The sequence below is a fragment of the Ruditapes philippinarum genome, unplaced genomic scaffold, assembly GCF_026571515.1.
Source record: "Ruditapes philippinarum isolate M1 unplaced genomic scaffold, ASM2657151v2 ctg1272_1_1_1_1, whole genome shotgun sequence".
Classification (NCBI taxonomy): Eukaryota; Metazoa; Mollusca; class Bivalvia; order Venerida; family Veneridae; genus Ruditapes; species Ruditapes philippinarum.
The window spans coordinates 49,217-72,953 of record NW_026854990.1 but is presented as its reverse complement, the minus strand read 5'-3'; the positions used below and the strand labels follow the sequence as shown (position 1 = coordinate 72,953).

The window sequence follows — 23,737 nt, the reverse complement described above, 5'->3', positions numbered from 1 at the left end:
GATATCACAGTGAACAAACAAAAAATCGTGACGATTGAACGCTTGAAAATAATTTCTGGAGTTCCTGACAAATAAAAGGAAATCTTTTTTTTTTTATCAAAAATATGATTTTGTTTTTTTTGTCAGCAAGGACTATTTTAAAATGTTCATAGATTTGTCTTTGGTTTTAATGTACACACATGTATATGTAAATGGTTCTAATACTCATTTATACATTTTCTCTACATTGACGACACCCGATAGGTAGAGGACACTCGATAATGTTGTTATAACTGTGTATTATTGTGAATTTTATGTTTGTATGTATGTATTAATGTATATACATTGTATATGCAAAAAATATGATAAAACTAAATTGAGCCGCGTCACGACAAAACCAACATAATTGGTTTGCGACCAGCATGGATCCAGACCAGCCTGCGCATCCGCGCAGTCTGATCAGGATCCATGCTGTTCGCTATCAGTTTCTCTACTTGTTATAGGGTTTGTAAGCGAACATCATGGATCCTGATCAGACTGCGCGGATGCGCAGGCTGGTCTGGATCCATGCTGGTCGCAAACCCATTATGTTGGTTTTGTCGTGACGCGGCTCAATTGTAGATGAAAGTCGCGACAAGGTGCAAAACATGAACATATTACAACTGTTCACACCATCTCTGAACATGTCGCTTTAACGATGTGTGAACAGATCCCACACGTATCAATTCTGCTCGAGGCGTATCTATCAATTTAAATTGCCTCCTTTCTTAGACGAAATGCAGTTTTGCTTCAACAAAAAAAAAATCTCAATTTTACACGAACAGTGCATACAGACGTGTTTTATAATTGATATATTGTTAAGCAGATACTTAAAATCAACCATCTGTATGTAATTTTACCAGAACACTGGGACAAGGAAAGATTTTTAAGGAAATCCTACCCTAGGATTGACAACTGAAAAGTGGCACCATCAGATGCAAAAGTTAATCAAGTTTACATGAACTGTCTAATGAACTATACATGTATACTTTTGAATACCATCTATAAATTGTCTAGATCTAACTTGACATGCTATTTTTTGTTTAAACGTATTTTGGGCGTCTTAAGGGCATATTTGGGACGTATTTAGAGTATATTTGGGGCGTCTTAAAAGCATATATAATACTTTTGTTACCATAACTACCGCGTTCATTGTGATACGTAAACAAAAACATGTTTAAAACTTACTGAGATGCTTCTTTAAGAAATTTCATTTCATCCGGGAACTTAAGGAGTGCCGGATTCTTTTCTTCGGCTTGCTGCAAAAAAGCAATACAAAAATTCAAATAAAAACACTTGTAAACAAATAACCCTAACAAAACTGCAGAATTAATTTGACACCATGTACAGCAATAACCACTGATACCATTTTCGTTAGATAAATAGCTTTTAATATGTTTGTTTACAGAGATTTCAGACAATTTACAAATTACCGGATTTTCAATGGAAACAATTTTTACCTTGGTCTAACCTTGTATTGATACACTATACTATTGTGTTTATATTTTGTTAGTCCAATCAAACAAAGCAAATACAATAAATAATAAGTTTATTCAGCATTTAGGTCTTTGATTTTAAATGTTTTATAAACAAGAGCAGGTCTATGTAAACATATCGACTACAAATCATGCAAAGTTTAAATAGATAAAACAAGAAAAAACACCGCTTAGGCAAACACAATTTGTTTGAAATTTTCGCTTACTCACTTTCTAGAGTTACAGTAATTTGCACAATTGTGCATTCTCACGGATGCACATCAAAGTGAAAAGCAGGCGATAAATATTTCCCTCCTTTTATAATATCAATATTTATTGATATCTATTTTCAACAATGAGAGCATTAAAGTTAGTTACCATAACAACATAATGCATCAGATTCATCCGCGGTTTATTGGCTCTAATTTCAGTAAGTTTCAGCAGAGATGAAAGTTTGAAACCCGCAGCGTCACCGGCATAGTTTCCCTGCAAAAACATAAAAATAATACATAAAATGTAAATGAGCCGCGCCATGACAAAACAAACATAGTGCGTTTGCGACCAGCATGGATCCAGACCAGCCTGCGCATCCGCACAGTCTGATCAGAATCCATGCTGTTCGCTTACAGACCCTTTAACAAGTAAATAAACTGTTAGCGAACAGCACGGATCCTCATGCGCAGGCTGGTCTGGAGCCATGTTGGTCGCAAACCCATTATGTTGGTTTTGGCGTGACGCGGCTCAAATGTAAATGATTGTGGTTCTAAATAGATAGTAAATAAGTTCTATTTTTTGAAATACATAGAAGCATAAAAGCGAAGTCCAACTTTTGTATACAAGAGCAAAAGCGTAAAAAATCATAATGAATTGCTGTTGTTGTTTTTTTGTATTTAATTTTCAAAAAAAATTTCTGATCTAGGGCATTTTTACTTATCAATCATAATGGTCATATATTTTAGAAAGTGAACATCTCTAAAGCAAGCCACTTTGACATTACTACACCAGATGTCGCAATAACGAACATTTTACGCACGATTTAGACCTAATTACAAATCCATTTTTCACTTTTTTTTGCTAAATTTTTATTCATTTCATTTACATTTCTTTGTTATGACAATAAATAACATTGTAACTGTTCCATTAATTAACAAGTAACTCCCATAAATGTACATATTTTCGCCATATATAACCTTGGAAATGAAAGTCAGCTTAGTTTATACAGTTTACCATGACATTTCAAACAATACCATTGTTTTAATGGACCAAAAAAATCCGTAAATCACCCACAGTTTACTACTGATAAAAATACGTCCTCTCTTGACATTTTTATATTCAATTTATGCCCTTTTACAAACTAAAAATGACAAAAAAATAAATTCAGGAGGATAAATTGAATTAAAATTAGTAGTCTTCATAACCACAAGTCATCCGATCTACAGTTAAAAAACAAGTTAGTACCAATACTTTTAAAATTACCAAAAAGACTTATAAAATACCAAAAAGGATACAGCTTAATTTGTTAAACTTTTATTTGACTCCGTGTTAGACGTTCATAGATTTTGATTTCAACAGATAATTATAAAAAAGATCGAAAATGCGTTATGCTGTTTTGCAAATGGATCACCATAGATTTATATATGTCGGTGGTCGAGAGACAAAAATGTTCAGCGTTCATCGTATGCCTATCAAACTTTCATTAATTTTTTGGCAATTTCATTAGGCATTGGCACTGCTGTATTGAATCCTTGATTTGTTGAACGAACTTTACACCAAACGAATAAAGTGAATTAAAAACAAAACTTGAGCCACAAGCAGGGGGCACAAACAAATTGATTCTGGCGCAATAAATATCGCAGACGATACTTTGTATCACAACGCGACATCAAACATTCACTGGAGGTTGAAAGCATCAATATATTGAACAGATAAACAAAAACAAAAATCCTGAATAGTTAACAGAAACCAAGATAAAAGTAAATGTCACAACGGTGTGTTTTTTATATTGATAAATCTGACAAAACAAAGCGCCCATTAAATGTTCAATTGACAATGAAAGCGTCTGAGTGATGGAGATGATAAGAATCGGCAGACGATAACATTGGTGGATATCACAATTCCTGATTTGGAAGCTTCGAAATAAAAACGTTAATGGAGGCAAAATATTGAATATATAAGAACACAGTTAAAGGGAAACATTATCTAGACTTCAATAAAAATTATAAAAGTTTGCTCAAGAATAGTGTAGAGGTCAATTTAAGCCAAAATGTAAATGTAAAATAGCCATGAATGTACGTCAAAGTTAAAAGGTATTTTTTCACATTCAGCACTGTAAAACATTTTAGCCTTTAAGTTAAGGCCAGGAACCAACTAGTTAACATTCGGGTTTCTTATACTGAAGTTCTTTTATTACAAATTTCACTGCATTGTCAAATGCACATTTTCCACCCAGTTCAAATACTTACAGCGTTCAAGAAGTTTCCGGCTAACAAGACGAGGTACAACAACTCATGTAAATTCTTGTTTTCTTTCACGTCTGAAATAACACAGTAAAACAGTTGTTAAGATATATTGTATTGCAAGTAATTTTACTAAGTTACATGTAATTTTCATTGAATTATATGTATCATCTACATATACGCATGACCTTTTCAACCTTTCATGTGTATTATTATCTTAATAAAGTATATCATATGTTACAATGCTATATCATTTAACATAAGCTTGGCCTGGGAGTCGATAACGAAATAATCTCTTAACTTAAAACTCTTAATGTGGTGTTGTTATTATTTGGGGTATTTTTTTAGATGGGTGGAGCTCTATTTGCATTTTTTCTCTGTGCTGTGTCATCGAGCATTTTTGACAATTTAAACAAAAACAATTTTCTAAACGATAATAGTAGATGCATCCCGTATTACAATTTCCTTTACAAAAAATGCTATTTCATGTAATTTCAAAAATAGTTTATCCGTTATTTTAAAGGTTAAAGAACAAATAAAATATAAATAAAGAGCTTAAATTGATAGTTTAAAACTAAAAATTGATGCTGTGTATCATTACTGTTTGATAAAACTCTTTGAACTGTTACGTCAGAGAATTTTATGTCGTCTGCAATAGATCATAATTTACATCTTTAAAACGGTAAAGTTTTACACCTGTTATTGTCTCTTAAAGGGTCTGCCAATTACATGATGCAGATGAAAACGCGGAAATTATCATCAAACGAGAAAATAAAGTAAGCGTTCACAAAGAAAAATAAAAGTTCAATAAGTCACACTAAAACAAATGACAAGAAACACACATGAAGACCTGTTGCTATTTACTAGTCAAAATGTCGAAAGAAATCTTTTCTAGTTTTGGCAGACGAGAAAAGTTCTTAGCAGGGTTTTCATTTAATTTCAACACAACATTCTAATAATTTAATATTATTCCAAGACAGAACGACAAGGGGAGGCGGGGGTAACTATTTGGACTCCATGGTGACAAATCGCTGCACATTTACGACAAAATGTCTCAAAAACAATTAAATAAAAATGTAAGGTCATTTTTCTTCTTTAGTTAGTATCTAAAGTTTATTTTAATAAATATGTTAAACATTTTCATGTAACAAACAAAAGTACGATGAACTGTTGCTGGGTCATATTTTATGACTTTATCACGACAAATTTACGACTTCATTTAAATGAAATTTACACTTTATATTAAGAACATTTATAATAAAATAACTATAAAGGACCAATTAATTTCTATGTAATTTTCTTATCTTTACTAATTATTGATAACTTCGTGTATAAACTGGGGGTTTATTATTCATTTCATAAGAATTCAGTTTCCAGATGGTTGCTGCTGTTGTTGTTGTTGTTGTTGTTGTTATTGTTTAAAGTAAACTTAATTGTTCGAAAGATTAAAACCCCAAAACAAAAACTCGACTCGGAATCGTTAATTATGTAATATCAGACCAGCACGCTCAATTCTCCATATTTTATCTTTTGTCGATATCTTAAAATTACATAAAATTAAAAACAGGACCAAAATATCTGTTTTCAAAAGCCAGCGCACTTTAATATTGACCCCTTATTTTGGTTTAAAAGTCATATTTAAAGACTTTCCTATGCGTCATATGAATGTTTACATTTATTTAAAAAAATTCAATTGTTAATCAATTTCTACGCGTCCAGCTCTAAAAGTACTTTGGCCCAAAAATCACTGAAGCTGATACCAATTGAATCAAATATTCTACAATACCTCTATATTTGTATTCAAATAGGGGCATATATTTGTAAATTAAACACGTCAATAAGTAATAGTTCAGATATTTATCCAATACAAACCATTCTCATTGAATTATATTCTAGCTAGAATAGTAATCAATTTGTTTAAGGAATTAGTCTACAAATGTAGTGAAGTTGTTGTTAATCTAATATTTGTGAAAGATTTTAACATATGACAATGTCATCAACACAATATCTATAACAGGTGTCATATCGGAACCTTTTTCCTCTACTGACTTACTTAAATGGACATGAGGGGGCATGAGGGATGTTGCACTTTTATATTATCCCTCATGTACAGACTCAATCAAACCGAGTCTGCAATTTTCATGCAATATTGTTGTGACTAATGCTTCCAAGGGAAAACCCTTTTCCAGATTTTTTGTCCAGCTTTTGGAAAAGTTCATTATCATTTTTGGAGATATCAATATGTGATGAATTGAAGTTGGTTAGCTATTAGTAAAGCGTCTGTTAAGACTGCAAAGATGTTCAAACATGCCCGACACTAATGGTCAACAGTTCATCATGTAAATGTTTCCCTCTCACTAGGTTGTGTGTAAATGGACTGTTCCTTCTACGAATAACATAGTCCATTGCTTATTTTAGGGAGTTCAAGGTCTCATTACGACAATTAAATAACTAGCTGGCTTCACTTATATAGTGGCATAGCCTTAGAATTACAGCCGTCTGTGCTGACAGCAACAACACAAACATACAAATTTTAAAGGGGTCAATACGTTACAAATTAAGTAGTATTACCTTTGGCGGCTTCTATAACGGAATCAATTGAAGGTCTTATATACTCAATGTTGGCATTGAATTCTTCTTTAATGAGTAGACCCTCCACTCGCAGACGATAACTGTAAAGAAATACAAATAATGTCACCAATACAACATGAAATGTATAACAACTCACAACATATAAGGACAACTATCTTACTTTGGTATACTTGATTGTTACGTTACCTTAGAAATAAGCTATGTAACCTCGCAATAGACTATTTAATGGAAACAAACCCTTGCACTATGCCATTGTTACAATGAAAGTTATCTTATAAAGTAGCTACACCATTTAATGACGAATAATAATACTTAAAACAACCTTTGTTTCTTTCTAAATAGCTGAGTAACCCTAAACATAATCTACGTTACCCTTGTAATAAACTACTTTACCCTTGTATTAAACTACCTTATCATAAAGATAAACTACATTACCCTATTAATTAACTAAGTTATCATAAAGATAAACTACGTTACCCTATTAATTAACTAATTTTCAAATAGTGTCACTATAATATTAATAAACATTGTCACTGTTAGGTTATTATTAACAACATAGGAAATTTATTGTGTCACTTACGTGATGTATAAACGTAAAATTTCAAATAATAAGAGAATATTTGTAATACAAAAATGAAAAATGTATGGTTTGTTTTAACTCTGTAATTATATATTATGCAAATTAGGACATTTGTTTGCATAATTAGCCAAGTCTCGTCAAAACGAATTAATGTAACCACCTGTTTATTTCTACATAAAATTAGCATACGTGTTTCAATTTAAACAGATGTAAGTACAAGACAAGTTCATTTGCTCGTCGGGCATTCACTATGGTGTCAAGTTATGATACAGTATACTTAAACATGTGAACAGAAATAGCACATAGGGGTCTTTAATACTAGTATATTTTTTATCTTGTTAGAAATGAAAATCAAGTAAAACAACATGGAATGATTTTGATACAACTTCAGACACCCGAAACTTACTTAGGCAGACCCATAAGGCACATGAAGAATTTTTCTGCACTTCCCAGCTTGGCTCGGTCACCATCGAAACTTCGAAACAAGTCCACCTGAATTGACAAAGAAAAAACGCATATTTCAACATCAATTAAATCAACATAAAACCAATTATATCTTCTCGGATGAAGAGCTGAATCGTGTTTTACTTGTTTGCTTTAATAATTTACGTTTGTTATATATAGTCCACTCTATAAACCTTGTTTGCCTTTTTTCAAACCTTTGCAAACACTGGCATATTGTATTCCACTTGAACCTCATTGTCAAACATCTTGTTTTGTATTTAGTTTTTTTGCCACCGTTTCCTTTCAGCATTACGTTCAATGTTGAAACTTTCGTTCATATGTAAATCTTTTGGCGGGTTGAAAATCTCTTTTAACGATTTCAAAAACTTTGAAATATTTTTGCGGTTAAAATCTATGAACGAGTACAAACAACTAGCACAATCACTGTAAAATGCGTTTTCAGCAAAATTTATCTGGTGCATCATAATTTACAATACAATTAACCGATTCTTTTTTAAATTCTTTTGTAAACATATTTCAAAAGGATACCATTGTAAAATGCATTGGATTTGACTTTGAAGAATTCACTTAAACAGTTAACAGACATTGTTTCTATTGATACACTTTATGAAATTCTAAATTATGAAATTTTACATCTCTACTTCATGACCTTCTTCATTACAAGAAAATTTCCATGCAAGCAAATTTTTATAACTTCATCTGACAATCGCGAAATGCAAAGACATGCGAGTTATTTCTTATCTATTTTAACAGAATGAGTACCTCTTCCTGTGAAGGTAATATCTTTTGGAGACTTTTGAGTTTTTCAGCACCGAATTTATCACTTTGTCCTAGCTGCAACAGTTGTACAATGTCCTCATTTGGCATACGAAACTGTTTCAAGAAGATGTTCACATTCAAACTCCGTTTACCATCCAGCAAGTTTACCTAGAAAATAACGTGCACGGTTTTTTTTTTAAAAAAATTCTAGAATTCAGAAAAGTGGTTCATAGAGAAATGTGTTGTTTCAATGAAGCATAATGACTTGAACAGTTTGTCTATTTGTAGTAAAGGTAATGATAAAGTCAAAACGTTTAAGGGTTTAGAAGGATACTGTAACAGGGATTAGAAAGGTAACGGACAAACCCTTATCTCAATGTCACATACTGGGCCTTTATTTAATGACAATATGTTCAGAAAACATATAAGTAAATACATTCAGTCGCTCATACTTTCATCACATTTTTATCACTTGTTTTAGATGTGACCTTATTCATCGTGATATAATGAATTTTGTCAGTATCACTTCAATAAATTCCGTAAATTAAGTTAAGTGTCCCTATTAAAAGACATTAGTTTATCTGTTGTGTTCTAGAAAAAGAATCTGATAAATCAATGAACAATCATGTTGATTGTCGTAAATGAGATTTTTGCGATTGTCGTAAAAACATTATTGGAATAGCGACACCATTATCAGAACAGCGAAACCATTATCGGGACGTAAAATCTATTAAAGGCGTGAGTAAACCGGAACCGAGTTATTCTGATATTCTACTGTTACAAATATTAACTTTTGATTTATGTCTCTTAATTCAGTGAAATTTAGTAATTCAGCCGGATGACATTCTACATAATGTCATTTATCTCAACTTTAATAAAAGAATCGTTCAAATATTATTCATAGGTTATCTTTTCTTAATTCTTTACTAGAGAGAGGAATTGTGCTTACAATGGTAATTATTGTGTACGGATTTCTATTCACTTATAAAGACAATATTCCAAACTTCATACTACATATTTAGGTCTAAAAACTGAACTTTTTGACAAGTCACACTCTTTTATATAAGATATATTATGACGATTATACATTTGAATGTTTTCATAGACATAAACGGGTGAGAAGAATAATCATGTGTGTGCTTCTTTAACATACAATACCTCTTTTTTTATAGGTTTACACATTTAGCCACCCATTGATAATTGTGTGTTAAATCATCACCTCTTAGAAACTGCCAATAACTCTCAATTCTTCATTTTAATGATATTTAGTTTGCAAATCAAAGCAAACACTATTACATAAATTCCAAATTTATCAAAAACGTTGTCGAACAAAGCGCTGACTGTACCTTGTAATTTCTTTAGAAATGATCAAATGTTATGAATTCACGACTGAAATCTGTAATAAATTGGGGTGTACCGCCAGGCTGCCATTTGTTAAATGTTTGCACAATACGCGCACGATTTGTTTCTACAATTTAATGACATACCCGCCCCAAAGGTTGAAACAAGGAGAAATAGTGTCTAAATAGGTCGTGGACTAAATATTTCAAGTGCATATATTAATTGTCCATGATTATTAAGTTATAAAACAGTACGTTTGGTTACATTAGAACTTTATGTTAGAATTGAATTGTGTGTTATGAAAGAAAAGAAAATTAGAAATATTTTATTTTTGTCAATTTTGCACCATGCAGAAGTAAGTGGATAATCTACAAGAGACATTAAAATACGTATACACCGTGCACCCAACATCACAAACTTTGTATTTTATATTGATGAAGAAACACACATAAACGTGTTTGTTTCATCTTTATATAATAATAACAATTCATTTTTTCATGTATTATGAACACCTTTGTTCTAAGTTTGAGTCAATTTTACCACACAGTCAAATGCCACTAAATGAGATAACAAAAACGATTGGCTGAAAGTCGCAATAAGAATCTTTTTGTCCAATCACACTGCTTGTTATAATGCGGATTTGACATATTTTGTTGAACTTATAAACTTAAATATTTATTTTCTAAATGATATGTAACTCGTCTTTTACTTAGATAAAGCCTCGGTCTCACTTACTCCCGGCAGAGCCCAGGACCATCCCGGTAAGTTACCGGGATGATCCGGGACGATCCGGGATGAAATTATTGTTGCGGTCACACTTACCCCGGCAGCACTACGGTACTTCCCTACTAACCACCCAGGATGCGCTCCGGATCATCCAGGCAGAGCCCAGGTGAAGCTACGGTTCATGCCGGTGCTTCCCCGGTCGTTCCCGGATGACGCCGGAAGAGCCCCGGTTGACCCAGGCAGAGCCCCGGTCGATCCAGGCAGAGCCCCGGCAGAGCCCAGGACGATCCAGGCAGAGCCCCGGTAGAACCCCGGTGGATTGAAAAAGCCCGAAAATGATAACTTTGATACATAATTTTTATTTAATATAATATCTATTGTTCCAGAATAGTAATTCATGATGATTTTCTGAAAAATCCTTATACCATACTGGATAAAAGGGAAATGGGAAGGCTTTTAATACAAACAAGTTCAATAATCACAAATTGTCCTTATTTTTTTTAAATGATCCGGGCTTTGCCGGGGCTTTACCGGGGCTCTACCGGGATCAACCGTAGCTCTACCTTTTTCCTCCGGGGCTCTGCCTGTAGTTACCGGGGCTCTGCCGGCATATACCGGGGCTCTACCGTAGCTCTACCGTAGCTCTACCGGCTATATCATACCCCGGATCATTCCCGGTTTGTGCCGGCAGAGCTACGGTGCTTTCCCGGTATCACCCCGGTCGTTCCCGGCAGAGCTAAGGATGATGCCGGCAAAGCTATACCTTCCCGGATCATCCCGGACCACCCCGGTGATATTAAATATTTTATTCCATCCGGGGTCGAATGCCGGATGTTCCCGGATCATCCCGGATCATCCAGGACGTTGCCGGCAGAGTTACGGATGTACCCCGGTTGTTCCCGGTCGTACCCCGGTCGTTCCCGGATCACCCCGGACGTCTACCGGGGCTCTGCCGGGGCTCTGCCGGGATGTAAGTGAGACTGTAGCTTAAACAGTATATAAACCACGGCTTTAATTTCTACTGACAATACAACAGCAATGCAGCTATCATTGTGACAGGAGTACACACCGCTCTTCCATTATAAACAAATAGGTCAATAGACAGAATAATGTATACAGTTATGTTAACACAAGTATTGTTGTTTTTAACACAAATAAAATGTTAAGACATAAGAGTATATGACATATAACTACACGTTGTATTATATGTTTATATAATTCTTGCATTATTCTGTGTATATAATGATATAATGTATAATACAGTTGAGATAATACATCATACCGGAAACGATGATTCCCATAATTCTTCCTGCAATAAAATGTCACCTTAATCGTTGAGGACATTAAATCTAAAACTGCCTGGAAGTAGGTCATCATAAAAAATACTATTCTATTCCATGATTGAGAACATATCAGTGTTTTACAAACTTTACATGTGTTTCATATTTCATATTGAAGTCAAGTTTTGTTGCCATATTAAACAGCACTTAAGCTTATTTAGGCTCACTTTTAGCTGTCAGTAAAAATGATAACTTCTAAAAATATATTAAACAAATTCACAAAATCTCAATGCAAATGGAAAGAAAATTGCAAGTTTACTATTAGTACATAAATAGATAAATGAGTGCGTCCATCCTTACCTCAGCGTTTTCTTTTCGTTTCTTTTCAATGTTATTTGAACCGTCGGTGACATCTTGGTTATCTTTTTTCACTTTATTTACACCAAACAAGTCTTCAATTTGTTCGTAGTCCATTTTTGATACATATCCATTGAACATTTGTCCAGTCATGGTCCAAATGTTATTTTTACCCATGACTTTATTTACTGGAATTTTTTGCCACTGTAAAGTTCTCATTTTATACTTGGACTTTGGTATATTTTGTTGTGGTAATTTCTTCTGTGGTTTACTTAAAAACCCACCGCCTGTTGGTGGGGGAGGTGGAATTCCTGCCCCTGGGGGAGGTGGTGGAGCTGGAGGACCTCCAATCCCAGGCGGTGGGGGTGGGGGAGGGGGAGGAGCGCCGCCACCAGGTGGCGGTGGCGGCGCTGGGGGAGGAGGTCCTCCAACCGGAGGTGACGTCATTTGTGGAGCTTGCTCGCCGCCATCTTGAACACCGGGGATAGATCTTCTCGGGGAAGTTAATCTATGTCTATCAACTTCCGTGTGGCACGAACAAGTACACTTATTGTCAAGTTTCTTAGAGAAAGACTGTAGTAACTTCTTTGAATCTTCAACACTTTCTATAACAGTTGCTTTACTGGTTAAATTTTCTACAGTATCCCATATAACATCAGCTGTCTTTTCACTGGGATCTATTTTCAATAAATGTTGAAGAACTGTCAGAAAGTGAATCTCCTGAGGCGTGTTTTCAACCTGCGGATAAAACGAAAAAAGGTAAAATATTCATGCTTTTTTAATTTAGATCAACATACAAGTATATAGTGAAAAAGAACATTTTTCGAGAATGAGTAAGCGAAAGATAACTGATAAATATAATTACCATAAATACTTTTAATACTCGATTAATTCAATCATAGTCTGCCGTATTATAGTCTGCTGCCCCGAGGTATTTTCTCATCTTTCTTTTTTATAGGACAATGTCATCAATATTTTTAGAAAGGGATTGTCATCATTTTTTAATTACATTTTTTGAGTAATTGATAAATCCACTGATTTTAGACTCAACTCAGACTGTTCATTAACAAGGAGACGCATAAATTTAGATTGGTTCGCGTGGGCAACAAAACGCGAGCGGGAAATTTTTGATGACAAAAATTACTTGATTTAGAGGCAGACGACAATGTTTTCTTATGAAACTTATCAGTAATATACATGTATTTATTGCCAAATCATGACTAGAAGTGTTCCTATAGCGTCTGCGGGAAGTTTTGACACCATGTAAGGTCTTTGTTTGTATCCACGAGTGACAGGGATGCTGATATACAGTGACACGTGACCTTTTCTTAACAAACTCGGTCGTCTTTTCCGTGAAGACTTATGTTTTACACCGTATCAATTGTATAACATGAAACTGACCTTTATAATGATGACAATTGCAACTTTTATTACTTCTTTTATCCGATTTTGTTTTTGTTTTGTTTACTTTAGAGACAAAAGGAAATTACAACAAAGAAACATTAACCAACTTATCAACAAATCAGTTCATAGCAAAAAACATCCTAAAAGAAAGTACAATACATTTTGGTATGTTTTAAAGGAGAAAGGTCACTATGTATAATCAATTTACTACCAAATTACGATAGACATTTTACTAGTAACGCCTTATATAAGGTCATTGTAAAATTTTCATTTCTGCACGATTTGCTCGTGGTGTTTTAAAATTTCACTGACCTGTTTATAAATGGTATGAAATACATCAAGGGGACTGTTCAGGTCTATGCCTTTGGCCCCCGGAAGTTGTTCATCATCATTGTCCTTGTGCTCGTCGAACAAGTCAAATTGTACCTGAAGGTTCGAATCTTTTTCACCAAGAGGTCTGAAATAATTTTAAAACAATACCATAAATGTTACCGAAATTTGGTCTATAAACAAATGTATAAGTGATGTTTACATCACGTCTAATCGCTGTGTGCCCTGGCCCCTTAGTGTCACCAGTATAGAGCTTGACCAATATTTATGTCCGTGCATGCTAACCATAGCTACATATTGTTGACTGCAGATATTACGTACTTCGAAATGGTCTCATTTTTTTTCCAGAAATATTATGATGTATGGTTTAATTGATACTTCAAGTCGAATCCAAAAATATATAAACTTCACTTAATATGTTACTTAAATGCCCCCTTAATTTGCGTTACTAGAGGATTCGTGCGAATCTGAAATATATTCAAACTATTTAATGAATTCTAATATCTACTCGTGCGTGTTTTGATGTGGTGAACTAGTTTAAGTTCACTGTGAGGAGGGCCAACTTCAAAACTGGCTGATTACACCAAAACAAAATATATCAGTCATTTTGACTTCACTAACTAAGCCCCAAGTTTGTCTAGTTATTCTTACGTTTACATCTAATGTATACGATGTTGTAATGTTGTCCTGTGTGTTAACATAAACCTCGGATCATAACAGACTAAATCGTTCCCCTAAATTACCGACAATTACCATTTTATGAACAGCTTTGTTTAAACTGTTAAACAAATGTTTTTGTTGGTAGCGGGACATATTGTTTATGTTTTTTCAGGTTTTTTTTCTCCATAAATGTAATAAATGTTAGGTAACTATATTAAGTATAACAGAACTTTGTAATAATAGTGTTTGAAATTTGAGGAGAGGTCAAGAGCTGGATCAATACGTCCGAAAAGTGATCAATGGTCGGCTATTGTTACAGTGTTTAGAGACTATAATATGACACATTTTTAAAAGTCAGTTTTAACAAATGATATTGCATTTTTCGGTTGAATAAATATTTTTGTTATGTTTATAAAAAAAAACTGCCTTGTCAGATATGACTGTTTAGAAATGATATATAATATATTAGTATGAACAAGTACTTTTACAGTACCAATACAAGAAAAGCATTGATGCAAAGCATCAAAGGGCGACGCCAAAAGAATTTGATCCAGATTTGCACCTAAATACTTAACAAAAGATGTGTACTTTATAGCAGTACCATTACATGTGACCTGGAGGCTAGGGCCAGGTTAAGTTGAAACTTAAACCAAAAAAGAATAGACTCTGTCTTGCCAAGATGCAAAGGCAATTTATAGTCAATTAAGCAATCTTATAAGACTCATGTTATAAGAAAGAATTTCTTCAGATTTAATTTATGAGACACAAGGATTCCTGAGTCATAAGCATATAATCACTGGCACGAGTATCGGACCTGGGAAGAAATAATATGACCAGATGACCAGATTGATAAAAAAAACTGTGTTTATAAAAACCAAAACAAAAAATGTAAATAATGATCCCCTTTAAAAATATACTATCAACTTGAAGTATATTTTTAAAGGGGGTTATTATTTACATTTTATTTTGGTTGTTGACACTTTTAAGATGAACACAGGTTTTTTTATCAATCTGGCCATATTTTTTCATCCAAGGTCTGATACTCGTGCCTGTGCATTATAATAAAAGCTTATTGCTTAGGGTTGAAGACATGTAATTGACATATATTAGACATAAAAGAGGACCTAAAATGAACATCAGGGGGACAGCATAGGTACTCAGAGCAGTAGTAGAATAAGTACCAGCCACATCAACCAGCTACTATCAGAGATAAGACTTAAACCATGTAAGAATGTCATTATATATGGCAGATGCTTGAAGTTTCATGAAGAAGAAGAAAAACAACTTCTTCATGTGCAGGATAGTGTGTTCAACTGTATCAAATGCCCTTTGTAGATCTAAAAGTATCATGCAATACTGCCTTTGTCCATTTCAAATAATGCAATCTGTTAAATGAATCAAACATGTGTCAATTGAAAAACCACTTCTAAACCCTGACTGAAACTGCCAGACCATGACTCAAACCCATGACTTTCAGAAGACCAACTGAGCTATCCGTCCTGCTACACATTTTCTCTTTAATAATGAAACAGTTCTAAACCACAACATATTTCCCCACTATATCGATTTGTGTTGGTGAATTTCTTATGTTACAGAGCATAGGAAATTGAACTCATGCTTATATGCAGTCATAGGATGAGAAAAACTTTGAGCTTGACCAGAACTCATTAACCTGTGACCAACATAAGAAATTTTATGAAGGCTGATTTGTATTTTGCATCAAGGGCACCGGGCAAAAACATGAAAATGCAACAAACAAACCACTTTGTGGTAGATTGTATTTTCATGTTTTCATCTGGCGCCCAGTTACTTTTTGTACTATGTTGGTTTTCATGTGGCACAAATCACCCACTATAAATTTAGTGCACAAATTTATTCAAGGGCAAGTAACAATCTACTCTATATGTACAGTCTGTTGTCGCGTTGACTCAGGAGACCTGGAGGTTGAGACCGGTGTCTCTTCATTACAAATAGATAAGACAGAAGCTGTCCTTTTCAAACTATGCACATGTTAGAAAAAAAATAGAATAACTATTCAGAATATGATTTTTTGAGACTTTATTAATTATATTGCTTGATCCAAGTTTAAGGACATTTTCAATCAATACCTGTTTTATCATTTATAACTTTAAATGAAAGTCTCATCCCTTTAATAATAATGACATAACTGTATCTCTTTAAATGCAGAAAAATTATAAGTCTCAACATATCAATATACTACTGTCTAAGATATACATGTACATGCACATAACATTAATAATTCCCAGTTTATATTAAATAAATATGAAATCCTAACATTAACATGCTTTTGATGACCTTACAACTGGTGAATTATATACAACAAAAATAGTATTATAAGTAATACCTAAGATAGACAGAAAAGAACAAATAATCAGGTCTAGGATTTCATGATATTTACGGACAGTCTGTAAATTTTTGGACGATCCATAATTTTACAGATTTTCTTGTCTGTAAATTTACAGACAATAAGTAAGAAAATAGTAGAAGTTGCATTAAAATTTAAAACCGCAGGTTAAAATGAATAAGGTTAGGTATTATATGATTAAATGTAACAGTATGCTAAGATTCAGAACAGTTTGATGACTTTCAATTTTCACTTTTAACAAAAATTTCAAAATCATCATACAAAGATGAAACTCACCCCATTACCTTTGTAAATATAAACAATCAATAAAACAACTTGTCTTAAGCTGCGGATTTTATTGTAAAACTAAAAACAGCAAATTTCACATTGAATATCTGTTAATTCATGGATTGAAAAATCTTTTAATTTGTATACTGTCTATAAATTTACGGACAGTCCATAAATATCATGAAATCCTAGACCTGATAATTTAGTAAACATAAGTTACTTCCCCTTAAAATAAAGAAAACCTGAAACCCAAAAGAACACGATAAACAGCAAAATTATGAAATGTTGCAGGTTCAATTTTATCAAGCCATGCAAATTAATGGTAAAGTATTCATAAAAAAATAGATGGCCATGTGTCAGCAGTAATTGCAGAAAATCGGATAGCTTTCAACATCCGGATACTGGTACACTTTGTAAAAACAACCATTCTGCGCAACAGATAAATGTAATAAGGATAAAATCAATAGGATAATCGTTTACAACAGTTCCATTACCTATCCTTATACTCAATTGCAGGTGAACTTTCTTCTTGTAGGAAAATTTTGAAAATGTATAAATGATACGGCCTCAATCTAGACCACAACGATATTCGAAATCCGGGTTTTAGTATTGTCATTAAAACTAAGGGACAAGCTGTTAAACTTAACCCGCAATTTCGTGAAAATAATATCACAATGCACATGCTTTTTACATAAAGTTATTAAATACAAATATAACAACACATTTGTTTACTTGATTTTTACGAATCAAAATAAAACTAATTTACACAACATGAAATTAACTGCTAATAATAACAGCTCCTTCCATAGGCAAAAATAAAAAGCGTTCCATAATAGACGACGCCGCTCACCGGCGTCGCCAATAACCTTTATTTAGACAAGTTATTTTTAGTAACGTAAATATTTGTTATTTTATGCAACATTTCTACTTCTCGTCTCCACATTTTATTGGTTCACGTGATAAACGTATTTCCGGTTTCTTTGATATTTTCAAACCAGCATCATTCTCGTATTTAACAACTTTCAATCAAATTTTATGATACTTATTATTTACGCAATAACCATAGTACCAAGTTTTGTCAAAACTTAACATACCATTTTTTTCGATGCAAAATTTTAAACAATTCGTGTATAACATAATGTAAAAAAGAGTCATCAACCTTTTGTTTCATGCAATAGACGCTTTTTATCTTCTTTCTTTTTTTACTTGGCCATTAATTAAACAGCTTATTGTCAAGTATCTATTATAACCAGTGTTACTTACTATAACTGTCATGAACATTTCGCATCAAAATTCAATTTATAAATGTAGTCTCGACTCATTAAATTAGATACGTGCTAATGACATCGACACTCGGAGATTCTCTATTCAATGTAATGCTATTTATATTTAAGAAAACACAAATATCAAAAGAATCTATTGCTTGCATTTTGAATAGAAAATTATTATCTTTTTTTTTTCGGTGTGCATATCATCAATTCTAAACATATGCATTTAATGTCAGTTTTTCGAAATACGAAATTACGGAGCAAAACTAGCTTTACTTGTTTATTGTGAATTTGTGACATACGGTAGTTTCGTATTTCGGCCATAATTCATATCTTTTTATGTAGATATGCTTTTAGTGACTTTATACCATTATGCTGTCAGACATATCAAAAAGAACTTCTTGATAGACACCAGCTCGCGTGAGAATCTTCCTACTTCGTGGCAAAATCGATACCAGACACTGATTTGTATTCTTAAAATGGCGGCATCTTATAGGCTTGCCTTCCTTCTACGATTTTGAATTCATTTCCCTAAAATTCATTCTATTATTTCATTTTTTTGTAGGCTTTAAAATGTTAAATTATTCGAAGAAATGAGAAATTCTTGTCGCAGCATTTCTTATCGGAAACAAAATCCGATATTAATAGATGACATCGTCTAAAGTTTTAATTGACGAGACAATGTCCTTGAAGCAACGAACGCTGTCTATAAATACGAATAAATTGAATTAGAATTTAAAATAGAACAATTACATGTCCTGATAGTTCTCATATATTTTACCAATCAAATTATCACGTTATAACGTGGTCAACACCATGTGTACTTTTCACGTATGCACACAGCATACGCATTATGTGCAAGCAAAGATACTAGAAGTGAGCGTGGTTTAGTCCGATTTAAAAATAACTGTCAGGAAAAGTTTGATGTTTCGGAGGTCATTGCAAAGAGTGTGCAGTTGCAACCTCTTCTTTCTAGAAATGACCTTCGTTTTATTTTAGGAAATAATTTACAAAACTATACGGTCGGTGGATTCCATAAACGATTATAATATTTATATCTGATATCAGATATTTCACTATAACTACTATTTTTACACTATGCTGACTAACATTTTTATAATATTACACTGATTATGGTAGAAAAATAGTGAGTGATCATTGGACTATATCAAATATGTTAAACACTTCCTTTATCTTAGCGTGGAAATCTTTTCTTTTCATTTTTTTTATCATTTTGCAACAAAAAAACATAAAGTGTATAGCAAATGAATTGAAAGTGAAAATAAATCTGCAAGTCACATGGAATTAATGATTCGTAACGTTATATATGTCACTACACTGTGACAAAACCTGCTAAAAACTGAAAGTAAGGACCATAGGTGTTTTTCCACATTAAATAACTATTTCACCAATACAATAGTAAGCATCAACAACACTTATGAGTTGAAAGAAAAAACATTATCTGTAGCATATACAAAAAATGAAGTGTATTTATTTTGGTTTGTGTGAGTTTTATTTTTCGTTCTTGTTATTTTTATTTTTTGTTGCTGTTGTAATGCTGCTGCTGCTGCTGATGATGATGACGATGATGATGATAATTATGATGATGATTCATGTGTCCAATTTTTTGGTAAATATTAAAAGGTAGTTGCCTATTTAATGCTTGTTAGATGGAAAGTTTTTTGCGATTTTTTTTACTGTAGATGATATATACTTTTGCTACACTCAAACTGTCTCCTATTTTTCTCTTCTTAAATGGATGCAAGCGTTTAGTTACGTTAAAACTTTTTTACTTGCTTAATTGCATTTGACCTAGATCAAAACCGATTATAGAAATAAAAATCTTGTTATTTTACCACAATAGTATTTATCACCAAGTAATTACTGTGCTCCTAATGTTTTGTAAAATTAAGGTCAGGTACAATTTAATGCCCATATAAGTAAACGCTGGAATTTATTAGTAATTCATTACTTCACCCGTGAAATTACAATAACTTTAATTATGTTTTATTACTATAACCGGATTTTATTACTATTACAGTCAGTAAAGTATGTAACAAGCTTTTAGTAATAAGGTTTTAACGACAAAAACTTCCTTTAATTCTTCAATCTAGAACTTCAAGCACGAAGAAAATTAAAGTTATATATTATAAAAATTGTCAATGTAACTTAATTAATCATCTGTGGAAAAAGAACTCACCTTAATAAGTTCAAAACTTCCTGCAACTTCAAACCTGAAATAAAAAAAGAAATCAATTTTAACGTTTGAAAGAGAGTCTAAATCACGGCGAGCAAACATGATCACAAGTTCGCGCGCTGCAGTCGCGTCGCACATTACAATGGACGTGTCACTAAAATGTCGCTTTTTTCTTAATTCGGTCGCACGTTATTATCTTTACAAAATCGTTTGACGAATTACACTAGATATGATAAATCATTTGGTTGAAAAGAATAAGAGCATTTATCTAACGATATAAATAGGGCCGTGCGACCTTGTTGTATCTCAAAATATGTTTTAAAAAGTTCAAACAAAACTGACATCCGCTGAAGTTACATGATGAAGTATTACAATTCATTTTCATCATTTTTGTGTGGTTTATACAGTTTCATTAGTTTATTAATGATCATAAACAGGGAATTGCATAGAGTGTGTGAAATCTTAAATCACGAGTAACCTTCCTTTTAGAAAATGTCCTTAACATTATTATAACATAGTGGCAATGAAAAACAATTTTTACACAAAAAATACCCTAATCATGCAATCGTTTTATATTTGATCTGTTACAATCTCTTGCTTCATATGACTGGACTAGATTAGCATATTTAAACTTCAAAGGAAATTAATATTTAAACCAGTAAAAAATTGCAATCTCATTCCTTCAAAATGGATTATAACGACTTCATGTTAGTTTTGTTTTGTTTACATTCATAATCTATCACTTTCATAAAAAATTGGACTGTTTACAAGTTCAACAAGTTTTTTTTCAATAGCAAGAAAAAATAAAGGTCTAAGAGTTGTTTTGACTGTACAAGCATTTTCAATTAATTTCGATTCCAATGGTCTATAATTGACAATATTGTCTTAACCCTCTGGCGGATGATCGCCACGGGTAGCCTATAGTACAATTACACGAATATCACTTAACATTAATACATGTAGTTATCCACTTAGAGCACGTTAAAAAGTCAAATGACCATTAGTAAAAGAAAACATCACATGTTGACATTATGACTGGACATTTACTTAAGAAAACAATATTGAAGTATTTGAACAACATGGAGCTGACAATGCACTGATTACCATGTTGAAAAACTTTGTTGAGTTTGTACAACGTTAATATTTATTTCAACTATGCTTGAAATCGATAGGTCCGAAAACATGATGATGTTTAATAAAATCTTTATCCAAACAATTTCACTGTTGTTTTTTTTAACTAAAGACTTTTGAACAACAGCTGGACTTGTAATACCAGATTTCTAAACATATTGTTCAAAATAAAAACATGCCTAAAATACTAGAAGCTATCAAAGATATTGTAGTATAACCACTTTCTAATTTGAATCTATTCGACGAGAGTGATCATTACATGATAAGGAGCCATGCAAACACTTGACTTAACTTTGGTGTGTTCTGATTCAAATTCTTTGGCCATTGACTTTTCAGACTGTGAATTATCTGGGTCTCTGTTTTGGCACAAATAATATACGTATATCGGACAAAAACCTCCCAAACTTTTATGCACGGGACATTAAAATATATATACTAGGCCGTTGGATCTGGCCCGAAAATCTGAGAGGCCTCTTACCATAAAACTCGTTTCTGATCCGAATTCTCTCGTTGATTTTGTCTGTATATATGATAATACAGTTGATGAACTCTAATAGAATGTTCTTGTATGATGATGGACTCTCTGTCCGTCTCAGCTCATCAACTAGGAAACTAAACCGGTACTTCTGCTTCTTCGCAGTCTGAAAAATAAAAGAAATTTAATATACTTATAAGTAACGTTTATGCGTATTTTGAACAAAATATAAAATATTTGACCCCTTATAATCATTTTCGTTTTTGTATTGCTTTATTTACTCTCAAAATTTGTATCATGGTTTAAAACATGTCAAAGCTCTGGTCTTGAGTTCTTTAGGTCAAATTTTGGTGAAATTTTAACAGATAATTTAGAGCGCTAAGCGGTTAATGAGTATTTGATAATATTCACTATCTATTATAGTTTTGCGGCCCTTTGACAACCTCTCTACTCCCAGCCCGACGTAACCAACTCAGTGAAAGTCTTCCTTATATCGTAGAGATAGTGGAATGAACAGAACACAAACGTCGCCGGATTATTTTAATAAGTAATATTTATTCAAGGTTTAGAAATTCGCTTTGACTTTTGATAATCACAGAGATAATCAGCGTTCTTTACTATGTAGGAGTAAACTTAGTTGTATGAGGATTATTCATTTTCGTTTTCAGAGCGACTTCGTATACGAGTTAAAGCAATAATTTTCTGCTAATGACAGAGGAGGAATTGATTAATGAACGACCGGTATCTACGCTGACCAAACTCGAGTATAGAGAAGTGTGAAGTGGTAAACAAACTTCCGACATCGCGTCCTCGTTTATTTCAGGCAGTTTTGACGCTTTGTTTTGATGTAGAAATACATTAGTCTCGGTGTATAGGGAGAGATACGAAGGTTTGATGACTTACAGCAGTCACGTGATACCATGATGGTAGTTCTTACAGATATCGTTTACATTCGAGGTTAATATTAATATTCCGGAATATTTCTTTGAAATATAGCTTTATTCCTCCCTAGATATTTCGGCAATAATGAAACATGTCTAATAACGGCTATTGCAGAACGCTCATGTACAGTTATACACGGAAATATGGTTCAACATCTTGCCGATATCATCTCACTAAAGCAGATTAACGTTTGATGTTGAAATAATAAAGTTCATACCAAACGGACATGATGACTTCAAAATCGTCTTATGTTTTAAAGTATAAAAGCATATATTCGTTTCCCAAGAGAAAAACTAAAAGTTATGGATGGGGTTTTCCTGCGTTCTTTGGGCTTGTTATTAAGGACACGTTGTCAAAATAAAATCAAAAGGAGGCCGTTTCTTTTTTTGGAGAAAAGGCAGTAATTAAATCAGCAGTTTTTGTCGGTCTATTTGCACAAGCAAGATTATCTGAAATAGATAACACTAATTGATGCAAAACGGCACTAAAGGTGTTAAATAAACGAAATATAATACTGCTCTCTTTGTATATACGAAGCGATAAAGATCCGAAAAGCATTTTCTTTATATTCTTGCCGGCCAATAACTTAGTTTTGAATATAATTAAAATAACCCATTTAGGAATATGA

At 32.9% G+C, this 23,737-nt stretch overlaps 1 protein-coding gene across 1 annotated transcript in view; it reads right to left on the bottom strand.

Annotated features, from left to right (window-relative positions):
• The window catches only part of LOC132741724 (formin-J-like), a 66,235-nt gene that overhangs the window by 10,130 nt on the left and 32,368 nt on the right, over window positions 1-23,737 (bottom strand). Inside the window, exons 3-12 of the mRNA XM_060729974.1 lie at window positions 22,171-22,333; window positions 20,565-20,598; window positions 13,766-13,910; window positions 12,053-12,787; window positions 8,349-8,513; window positions 7,528-7,613; window positions 6,521-6,621; window positions 3,956-4,026; window positions 1,872-1,979; window positions 1,207-1,277 (exon numbers count right to left, since the gene is read on the bottom strand). Of these exons, the coding sequence (XP_060585957.1) occupies window positions 1,207-1,277; window positions 1,872-1,979; window positions 3,956-4,026; window positions 6,521-6,621; window positions 7,528-7,613; window positions 8,349-8,513; window positions 12,053-12,787; window positions 13,766-13,910; window positions 20,565-20,598; window positions 22,171-22,333 (1,679 nt within the window). The remainder of the gene's footprint in view (window positions 1-1,206; window positions 1,278-1,871; window positions 1,980-3,955; window positions 4,027-6,520; window positions 6,622-7,527; window positions 7,614-8,348; window positions 8,514-12,052; window positions 12,788-13,765; window positions 13,911-20,564; window positions 20,599-22,170; window positions 22,334-23,737) is intronic.